Raw genomic sequence first — 10,636 nt, forward strand, 5'->3', positions numbered from 1 at the left:
AGCTCAAGACTTAAGATGATTGTGTTAAACAAAATAGCCATCGAGCATTGAAGTTATCATTAGTCTTCTTTTCTTGCCGCTGTATGATGTTAAAATCTCCCTAGAGTCTCGGCATCACAAATACAAACAATCTCCGCTAAGAAGTTGGGCTTAAGTATCTTGTGCGGCCCCACACACACCAACAAGAATCCATTCAAACTCATCAATCTTATTCTTGGATTGAGGTAGTTTCCATGTTAATACCAACTAAAATTCCGCCAGATCATTCATGAGGAGGTAGAAAATACCACATGTAGACTATCCTCTGGATAAATGACGAAGAAAAGGAGCTTTTTTAAAAGATTAGACCTCCATGTTTCCATGAAAACTATGAAGTCCAATTTATGCTCCCTAATAGTCTCATGTACGAAAGAATGGTTTGCTGCATCACAAAACCCGTCACTATTCCACCACATATCTTTCATTTCTTATGTTTTCTTAGCTTAATAATTCTAGCACTACGATGCACTACGATTTAGCTAGTCAAACGAGTACCTACGAGAGGAGGAGAGAGGTGATTCCGGAGGCGGCTGTAAATATTCATCTAGGTTTTCTTCTCCCTCACCAGTGAAGCTGCCGGTTACCGTCGCATTCGGTGACCTTGGGACCTTAGAGGCATGGAGGACCACGGCCTCTCGCTGGCCATGTCATTGGTTAGCTCCGCCTCCGGTGTCCTTGGGGCGTTGGAGGCATGGTGGACCACAGCCTATCACTGGCAAAAGGTTTTAGTTTTTTATTTAGGTTATATTCTAGTGTCTTCTTCTGCAGTCAGAATAAGGTCCACCCTAGTCTATCTTCGCTCCGATGATGTGTCTAGCGTTGGCAGAGGGCGTGTGGGTCGGATTTCGTGTTCGTTTGTATGGTTTCAAATACGACTCTTCTGATCTACGAGTCTCATCTTTGAGGATGATTGTTGATGTGATGCGTCCTTTGGAGCCTTAACACAATAATTTTTTGTTTGTCTACTATAACAAGCTCTACTACGAGAAGTTTTGCTCGGCTCCGGTGATGGAGGGAAGAGAACGGCGGTGCACCTTCGGTTCGTGCCTATTTTATTCGTAATTTTTATTACTTTTTGGTTCTTTGTACTATATAGATGATTATCAATACAATTGCTCGATTTTTTTCAATAAAAAAAACAAACGCGTACCACTACAACATCAGCAGGAAACAGCAGCACCGCCGCAACAGCAACTAGTCCGCAGCAAAACCACCACATCCCCATTTTCCAACTCAATGCATATCTATTTTGATCGCCTACAACTCTGTAATCCACAGAAACATGGAAACCTGACTGAAGTGACGTGTACAACTCGTGATCCCAAACTTGGGCGGCACCGCGGGTTCGGCTCACAACTTGCCCCGTGTTCACGTGCCCCCTAGTTACTCCGGGGCTCCAATGTGTGATCGTCGGAAGAGCGACCTGAACGCCATTCCGACCGTCTCCGTGCGTGCATTGGAGGAGAGGCATCAGTGCATCACCACTGGTACTTGGCCTTGACGAGGACGTTCTCGTAGAGCTCGGCGGCGTGGTCCCAGCTGAGGTCCTGCGACATGCCGCGGGCCTGCAGTCCCCTCCAGCTCTCCTTGTAGTTCCAGTACGTGTTCAGGCAGTGCCCCAGCGCGTCGATCATCCTGCCGGCGTCCGCCCGATCGAACGTCCACCCGAGCCCGGCGTTGCCGAACGGGTCGAACGGCGCCACCGTGTCCCGGAGCCCGCCGACGGCGTGCACCACGGGGACGGTCCCGTACGCCATCGCGTACAGCTGGTTCAGCCCGCACGGCTCGAACAGCGACGGCATCAGCAGGATGTCGGCGCCCGCCGTGATCCGGTGCGCCATCTGCACCGAGAACCCCACCCACCCGCGCACCTTGTCCCGGTGCTCGCCCTCGAACCGCCGCAGCATGTCCTCCAGGTCCGCCCGCCCCGTGCCCAGCATCACCAGCTGCACGTCCTGCTGCGCGATCCACGGCATCGCCTCCGCGATGAGGTCCACGCCCTTCTGCCGGTCCAGGCGCCCGATGAACCCGATAACCGGCACGTCGTCGCGCACCTGCAGGCCCAGCTGCCGCTGCAGCGCCTCCTTGCACTGCCGCTTGCCCGTGTCCAGCGTCTCCAGGGTGTAGTTGGTGTAGTCGTCTGAGTGCAGGTGCAGGTCCACCTTGGGGTTCCACTCGGCCGTGTCGATGCCGTTCACGATGCCGTCCAGCTTCCAGTCGTTCTGGTTGATTATGTCGTGTAGGCCCCAGCCGCCCTCGATCGTCTTCAGCTCCCACATGTAGCCGTGACTGACGGTGACCACCCGGTCTGCCATCTTCAGGCCGGCAGCGAACACGTTGCTATGCTCGCCGCCGGCGGGGTCATACAGTTTGAAGTGATCGATGTAGTGCTCGGGCAAGTCCATGTTGAAGAAGTCCTCTACAGGGCCGCGTCCCTGCAAAGGCATACATTTGGTGCTTATCAAGGTTTGGACAAATATTTCCCTCAAAATAAAGGTTTGGACGGCTAAACGTGATCAATGCAATATCACGGAATGGATCAATGCCTGGGGTATATCGTTGTTGGTTAACTTTAAAGAAGCAATATTAGTCGCCAATAAATTTTCATTGAGATTTGTGGTACTCCTAAATTGGAGGAATGAATAGTGAGCAGATGACTAAACTCTCAGTGTTGATTGGTTGTTACGGCTAAAAATCATGTAAAGTAACCACCAACTGAACGGTGGTACTAGCTGGTTTCAGACTAAAAGGTACACTAATTGCTCAACTGAATTCAGAATTGAAGCTCAAACCTGATGAGCGATGTTATGTATCACGAGAACAGAGCGGGTATATTGCATCAAGCCATTGTCTCGGTAATACGCCTTCAGATATACTGGTAGAAGTGCAGTATGCCAATCATTTGCAATGAAGACTAAGTTGCCATCACCATAGACAGTACCACCGCATGGGGCGTACCAAGGAACCTGAAATGTGTGGTTGGGTGAACATTGTTATGCATTTGCAATGTGCAGAGTTAATATGAGAGCATGAAGGCAATTCATCTACCCTGGAATAACTAAAAGGACAGCTTGAGCTGTCCCTGTGTTTGGGCCTGTTTGTTTGGGCTGTGGCTGGCTGGCTGTGCAGGAAAGCTGCTGTGCAGCGAAAGCTGCTGTGTAGGAAAAGCTGCTGTTCCGAGTTTCAATGTTTGGCTAACTTGCTGGCTGTTTAGCTGCATGATGAGGAATTGTCTAAAATACCCTAGAATTTCGAGAACATATATAATTTCTAACTTAAGTGTATAATTGATCGAATATAGCTTTTTCCTGATCAAATTGATTAAAGTATACATTTCCTAGAGATTAATTGGATCCACAATAAATAACGATTGTTATCTCCCATAGCAGATGATTGTTTCTACAATAAATATGGGTGAATTTTTTCCACCTCTCACCTACTATCAATTGCAAAGCTCGTTGCCTACTACAGTCTCCATCGGAATAATCAGAAGCGGCCGAAACGCTGTAGACCCCATCCACGAAAATATCATCAAACTAGGAGATTCGTTTGCTTTGCAGGTCAGAGACTAGCCAACGTAAATCAAGATCTCGTCAGGGAGCTAGTCCATGGTGGAAACGGGGCGGCGCACAGATCAGGTGGGTTGCCGCTGGGCTAGGCGACGGATCTGTACCAGACCAGAGCTTGGGAGCAACTCGATCGGGGTGGAGCTGGAACAGCCTGGTGGCGGACGGGTGGCAGGAGCCAGGCGTAGACGGCGGGATTGGGTCACCTACGGCGGGAATCGAGCGCAGAATGGAGATTCGGACGGCGGCGGGTCCGGTAATAGCAGAGCGGCAGTCATAGGTGTCGGTGGCTCTTCACGGGATAGAGAGAGGATAACTGGACAAATAACGTTTCGGGGCAGGGAGTAGAAGGGGCAGTCATAGGTGTCGGTGGCTCTTCATGGTGGCAGTCTACTCGTAAATTATCTCAAACGAAATGCCCCAACGCGAAAACGATTCGGTCGCTAAAGAGAAAGCCGCGGGAAGCACCTCTGGAGGTGCTTTTTCCTGTCTGCCTATTCTGCCTGGTGGCTTCTGTGCTGTTTGGCTCGTTAGGCTGGCTTATTTTCCTGGAAAGCCAGAAAAGCCCAAACAAACACCCCCTAGACAAGCTAATCAATAAGGTGCACTAGCGGCTTGCTGCAACAAACCAAGCTGGGGTTGTCAGCTTGCTTCAGGAAAATATATTGATAAACCATCTAGTAGAGTTCATCTGTAACACCAAGGCACAGCTGAGATTTCAAACATCAAGAAATAATTTGTATGGTTAATTTACTTTTTACTTGAGTTATAGTTAGTTATTATGAACAAATAAATAAATTACTCGCTATGTTCCTGAATAGATGTCATTTGTAAATATGTGCAATCAAACCTTAGAAGCTTTCATCACTAATATACACACAAGTATTTACAATTTTCACAAGGAAATGAATACCAGTAGAGTTTTCATCACAATACTTTCATATGGTTGGTATGTGTTAGTTCTAGCAATGGTAATGATTTTACAAAAACAAAAGATTTTAGAGCTCAGCCTACTTGTTTTTTTTTCAAAATAAAAAACAACGTATTTAAGTTCCACAAATTCTGAAGAAAAATTCTAGATGTAGACAATGATGTATTCTGCCAACGTGCAAAATCTCAACTCTATATATATGGTACTCTGGGCTACGCAAAATGATAAACCTGAAAGATTTTGGGGGTTTGAAAATTTCCATGTAGCCGAGCTCCAAAATGCCACACTCAGTGATTATAATGCTATGTATGTTACCAATGCTCGTCCGTTTTTCCATTCAGTTTCTGGTACCTTCAAACCTGCTGACTCTAGAGTCTTATGAACCTTTTACTAGATTTGCACAAAAGCTGGAGTACAGCTGAGTGCTGGACTGTATCTTTTCCAGAAGATGATAATGGCCAAAGATGATTATTAGGGAGACTGTGTGTATGTCTGAACTATGAAACACAATTATTTATAGAGTAGTTTTTGGTGAATTTCTTAGACATCTATAGTACGGACAACGGAGGTAATACAATTAGGGAAGGTACCTCAACAGCAGCCTTGCAGAACAAAATCATACGCTTCAGAACATCCTGCCAATAAATGATGGAAATGCACAAGCATCAATTTCATGTCATCAAGAGGAATTCAGTTTGAGTTTCAAGGCTAACAAAGCTCTAGGAATACAAAATAGATGTTTACCGGTCTTTCTCCTCCATAAATATCATTATGCCGATGCCGGAAGGGAGGGGCCTCTAAGAACACAAAATCAACTCCATCGATATAAGAGTGAAAGTAAGTCACTTCTGAATCCTGGAAGCCATAGAAGAATCTAATTCACTGAACTGATCATAGTTCTTAATATTTTAATTGTATATTTGTATACTGCATACTCTTTGTTCATATTTTTAATGTTTTACATACCTGTCCGGCTACCTTGTAACGCTTGCGAACACCAAGATCGCGGGCTTCTGCGTAATCTCCATACTTCGGTATCACGACCTAAAATTGAACAAAATACTTGTATTAGTACTTTCTGAACTAGATCACCAGGTGTAACCTACATTCGAATTTATGAAGGCCCTCCTAGAAAAGTGTCACCTTAAGCAATACATACTTTCAACTCATCCATTTCAGACATGCTAAATAAAACAGCAAGAAGGAACAGTTCGATTAGGATTTCTTCTTTTTCCTATACACACAGAAACATCTATTTTCCCCTCAAATTTTACATTGACCTGTATTAGAACACTGTCAAAGAATCAAGGTCACACTGTAAGTTTTACTACATATTGCACACCAACTAAAAAAGAGTAACTTTGAGGAGTTGCTCTAGCAAGTGGTGCAGTTAAATTAGTATGCTTAAGTTCTTTTTCTACCTAAGACAAATAAATAAGAGAAAATGCAATGGAGTACCATAACACGATGTCCTCGTCTTGCCAGAGCCTTGGGCAAAGCACCCACAACATCTCCAAGACCACCTATACATGATACCAGGTTATAAACAGTTCGTTAAAACAATGCACAAGGGCATGCTATTAGTATTACATGTTAATCCTAACTGCTCAATTTAAACATGAGTACCTGTTTTACAGAAAGGGGCACATTCAGAAGCCACAACGATGACATTCATCACATTTGGCCCAGCCAAAGGAGGAGACCTCATGTTGTCACTGTCATCCGAAGAACTCACCACTTGTGAATTTCCACCGGTGTCAACGTTAGCTCCAACCTGTTCTCCGACTCCGACAACGACATCTTTCCAATAGCCGGACGCGGCAGACGCCGACTCTGAGACTTGTACATTGCCACCTAATTCGGCCCTGGAGACAGGACCTGACGGATCAACCTCGGATTTTCTCCCAGCTGCCCCATTTTGCTCTGTAATAGATGCCATTGGTTTTTGTGAAGTAGCATCCTCGTTTTCAGCTATCTGAGCACAAATGGAATCCATCAGCAATTCAGCATAGCAAAGCAGTACTAAAGTGTAATGTCGCTTAGAACGAAAACGGAATGTGATGAATGTGCGAGAACTGCACGCGAGGCTACATTTCCGACAGAAAGGGCACCCGAACTGCGCTTTCTGCGCTAAATAATCCCCATTCTGACAAGCAAAGCCCGTGCAGAAGTTTCTAACGGGAAAGAAGGAATGATACGAGCGGCAGCAGATATAGTAGGAGTGTCAACCTTGAACTTGCTGCGCTGCCCTGCCGCCTTCGCCGCGCCCTCCTCACCACCGGCCGCCGGCGACGATGCCGCCGCGGCGCACGGCGCCGTTCCGTCGCGAGAAAATCCGCGCGGCGCCCAATGCAGACTGGCGCCGGCGGCCCCGTACGAGCGCAGCGCGCTGCTCACCGTGCTCCACCGGCGCCGCGGCGACGAGGAGGGGGAGGGGAGCAAGAAGAACGCCGCGGACGAGGAAGCAATGGCCCCCGACATGGTACACGACGCGCGGCGCCAGAACTGAGAGTTCGCCGGGGGTTGAAGCGAAGTAGCAAATCGAACCAGGCAGAGCAGAGCAGACGAGGATGACAGCGAGCGGTGCCGCACGAGGGAAATTAAGCGCGCGGGGGGGGGAGAAAGATCTGCGCTCCGTACGACTGGCTGCAGGTTTTTGCGGCAGCTCGGAAGCGGAGGAGCTGGAGGCCGGAGACAGGCGGGCGAGCGGCTTGTGTGGACTGTGGAGCTCGGAGTCCGAGAGGGGGCGAGCTAGAGCGCTGCGCTGAGGAAGACGACGAGTAGTGGGGAGGGAACGGCGGAGAGTTTCCTTCCCTTTTTTTCTTCTGATGAAGTTTCGACACGTGCGGCTGACCGGTGGGGCCTGGACTAGCTATACTGACGTGTATCACGTGAAGTGGTGTTGGTGGCAGCGCAGTGTTGGTCGATTATTGCGGTGGGCCCGCAAGAACCGCTTGTAATCGATGTAGCCGTGCGCGGTGGATGATTGGGACGTACTCCCTCGCCGAAATCGTGTAAATTTGGATTAAATTTGTAAAAAAATATGAATATTTAGAATACAAAATAATATCACTAGATTTTTATGAGAGGTATATCTTAACATGGTACATATTAGAATTATTCGGCTGGGTGTATCTTAGTTGCGCTGAGGCAGAATGTAATGCTCAAACATTTTAAATGATAAAACATCATTTATTAAAAAGGAAAAAATCAATAAAAAAAAATCATAGTTAGTGTAGTTTGAATTACGCGAAAATTAACCGAACTATATTATGGCAAAGAGGAATTACATGGACATGGGTAGCCTCACCCAAAATTCCTCTCGGGCCTAGGCCTAATAACGTTCACGCGATGACGGGGTCGGGCCTAGGCCTAATAAGTAAGGAAGAGGCATGTAGGCTTTCAGGCTTTCTAGCTAGGCCTGAGCCTAGTTTTCAAGTGTTGGCCTTTCTTCGGCCTAAAGTCCAACAGGGCTCGAAAGATGCTTAAGTATAGATTTGTGTTTGTTTGACTAGCTCTTGGGTTCCACCGTTGAAATGGATCGTGTCTCATTAAGACATCTTCAGTGGCTGACCCATTTTAGACATGAAATTTATCTTTTGTGATCCGTTAGCGTTGACCCGTGGGTAGAAAAAGTGATTGTGTCCACCCCTGGTACGTTTGGGTCAGGTTAGACCCATTTTTTCCTATTAATATGTCGCATTAAAAATAATTATACGTATGGGAAAAAATAAAGAAAGGACATGCAAAAATAAATTAAAACCTAGCACAACGGCTTGCGTCGACGTCACCTACACTTGCTCTTGATGGTGATGACAACCAGCGGCGACCATGGCGATGGTGGCGCTAGCGCCAGAGGCTAGTATATAGGTTGTTGCGGATGCGACGCTCGCTCAGGGGCATGCATGCCACCCAGGAGATGGCGCAACAGGAGTAGGACGTGATGTCCACGTCAGCCATGGCGACCGCTGGCGCGGTGGGGCCACAAGCGGCGTGGCAGGCCACCCCATGCGCTAGCGTAGATTCCCACGACTACATGGAAAGGCCTCCTCACCTGGCCAGGTCCCCTACTTGGGACGCAACGATGGCCATCCCGAGGGATTCGTCGCCGTCCAGCTCGAGCGGCTTGATGGGTATCTCTCGCTCGTACATGAGGAGACCGAGGTAGTCTAGGTTGTCGTCGCGCGGGTCCTCACCAAGGATGTTGTCGCCACCCACCATCGGCTCCTGCTCCTGCACGTGCTTCTCTTCTAGGGCGGCCTCGTTGTGGTTCTACTCATCGTCACCAACGAAGGTGACGCGATGTCGTGGATCGAATTCCCACCTGCGAAACGTGTCCCACATAGTCGAGTTTAGGGCGTAGGCGGGGTCTTGCCATTGATCAGGCGACAGTCGTGCCTGCTATCAACAAACCTTATGGTGTCGCGGCCTTTCCTATGGCACTTGCGACACTAGGACCCTATGCGCGTTGAGATCGTCCTCGTCTCCTAAAGCAACTGTGCCACGTCCACGGGGATGTAATGGAGGTCGCTATGGCGATGAGGAGGCGATACTCCGTGCACTCGTATAGGCATTGATCTCGGCGCAAGAGTCCAATCGATCGGCATTAATGGTGGTACAGAACATAACCAGCGCAAAATTTTCAACCCAAATTCGAGCCAAGAATGGGTCGGTCCACAGCATAAATCCTTTTGCGTCATGCCATTGGTTCGGATTTTTCGTGTTCTCTTGTCCGCATGGACTAAGAGCATCTCCAGTCGCGGATAAAAAATGGAGAAAAATGCTTTCCAGCCGCGTCCTCAAAAGCTAAATAGCGCATCATTTTGTGTCCGACGTTCCCGGTAGAGACTCTGTGCCGGGGACGCCGGCAACGCCGGATGCATGCATGCAGCCCCTAGTCCTCACATGCCACTCTTTTCCAACACTTTCTCTCACCTACTTTCCCACATGGAGTGGTCCCCGCTATTAAAATGCATGCATTTGGACGCTGTTTGAGGGACACGGCTGAGAATGGCCTCTTTTTATACATATATTTGGTCTCTTTTGTTCCGACGCTGTCCCTAAATACATCTCAAATCATCGTGCCGGATATATTTCGGAGATGCTCTAAAACAAACCCTCTAGATTTGCTTAGGTCTCGTCGCTAGAAATGCACATAGACTTTCCACACTGAGGTTTCTTCGCACGGTACTTGTAAGTACTTTACTAATGTGGCATGTCATTTAAGAAGAAAGATAGGGTTGTTGTAGGGACAGAGATCCAAGATCCAGTGCCCCGCCACAGGCAAGGCACGGATGAACAATGTCGTGCCCTGCTTGGCCATTAGATCGAATACGAATAGCCAAGATTAAGTACTGTAGCACACTGCTAGGAAGCTACTGTAGCACATACTGTGCACGGATAATGCAACAAAATATCCTGTAGCAGATGCACTGTAGATGTCCCTTGTAGCAATCCCTATTCATATTCATCCAGCCGTCGATTCTCTATCCAACGTCCAGAAAAGAAGATAGGGCACGGCACTGTTCATCTGTGCCTTGCCTGTGGCAGGGACTAAGATCTAGTGCCCTGCCATAGGCAAGGCAAGGATGAACAGTGTCGTGCCCTGCCCTGCTTGGCCATTAGGTCGAATATGAACAGCCAAGATTAAGTATTGTAGCAGTACCGCTGGGAAGCTACTGTAGCACGTACTGTGCACGGATGATGCAGCAAAATATCCTGTAGCAGATGCATTGTAGATGTCCCCTATAGCAACCCCTGTTCATATTCATCCAGCCATCGATTCTCTATCCGACGTCCAGAAAAGAAGACAGGGCACGGCACTGTTCATCCGTGCCTTGTCTGTGGCAGAGCACTGGATCTTAGTCCTTGTTGTAGATCTAAGATACAACCGGCCATAGGATATTTTTTTTTACTTTGGCTATTACAGTTATTACGCCCCCCCTCCCCCACACCGTATCACTAGTATAAATTGGGCCTATTAAGACCTTGCGTGTGTAATATCCCAGGTATTGGGGTTACAAAAATAGAGGAAACAGATGTGTGCATTGCATTCATGCATAGAAAATCTGGGGAATTTTCGCGCTTTAAAGTAAAACAG

The 10,636-nt window shown here is 47.8% G+C and overlaps 1 protein-coding gene across 1 annotated transcript; it reads right to left on the reverse strand.

Annotated features, from left to right (window-relative positions):
• Positions 1-1,201: 1,201 nt before the first annotated feature.
• Positions 1,202-7,025, reverse strand: LOC124693119 (soluble starch synthase 2-2, chloroplastic/amyloplastic-like). Its single transcript, XM_047226572.1, has 8 exons — positions 6,766-7,025; positions 6,163-6,511; positions 5,995-6,059; positions 5,503-5,580; positions 5,281-5,391; positions 5,127-5,171; positions 2,832-3,005; positions 1,202-2,474 (listed from the first exon to the last, which is right to left on the reverse strand). The coding sequence occupies exons 1-8, from the start codon at positions 7,015-7,017 to the stop codon at positions 1,518-1,520; spliced, it is 2,031 nt and encodes a 676-aa protein (XP_047082528.1). The 5' UTR covers positions 7,018-7,025; the 3' UTR covers positions 1,202-1,517.
• Positions 7,026-10,636: the final 3,611 nt, after the last annotated feature.

Source organism: Lolium rigidum, chromosome 2 (assembly GCF_022539505.1).
Source record: "Lolium rigidum isolate FL_2022 chromosome 2, APGP_CSIRO_Lrig_0.1, whole genome shotgun sequence".
Taxonomy (NCBI): Eukaryota; Viridiplantae; Streptophyta; class Magnoliopsida; order Poales; family Poaceae; genus Lolium; species Lolium rigidum.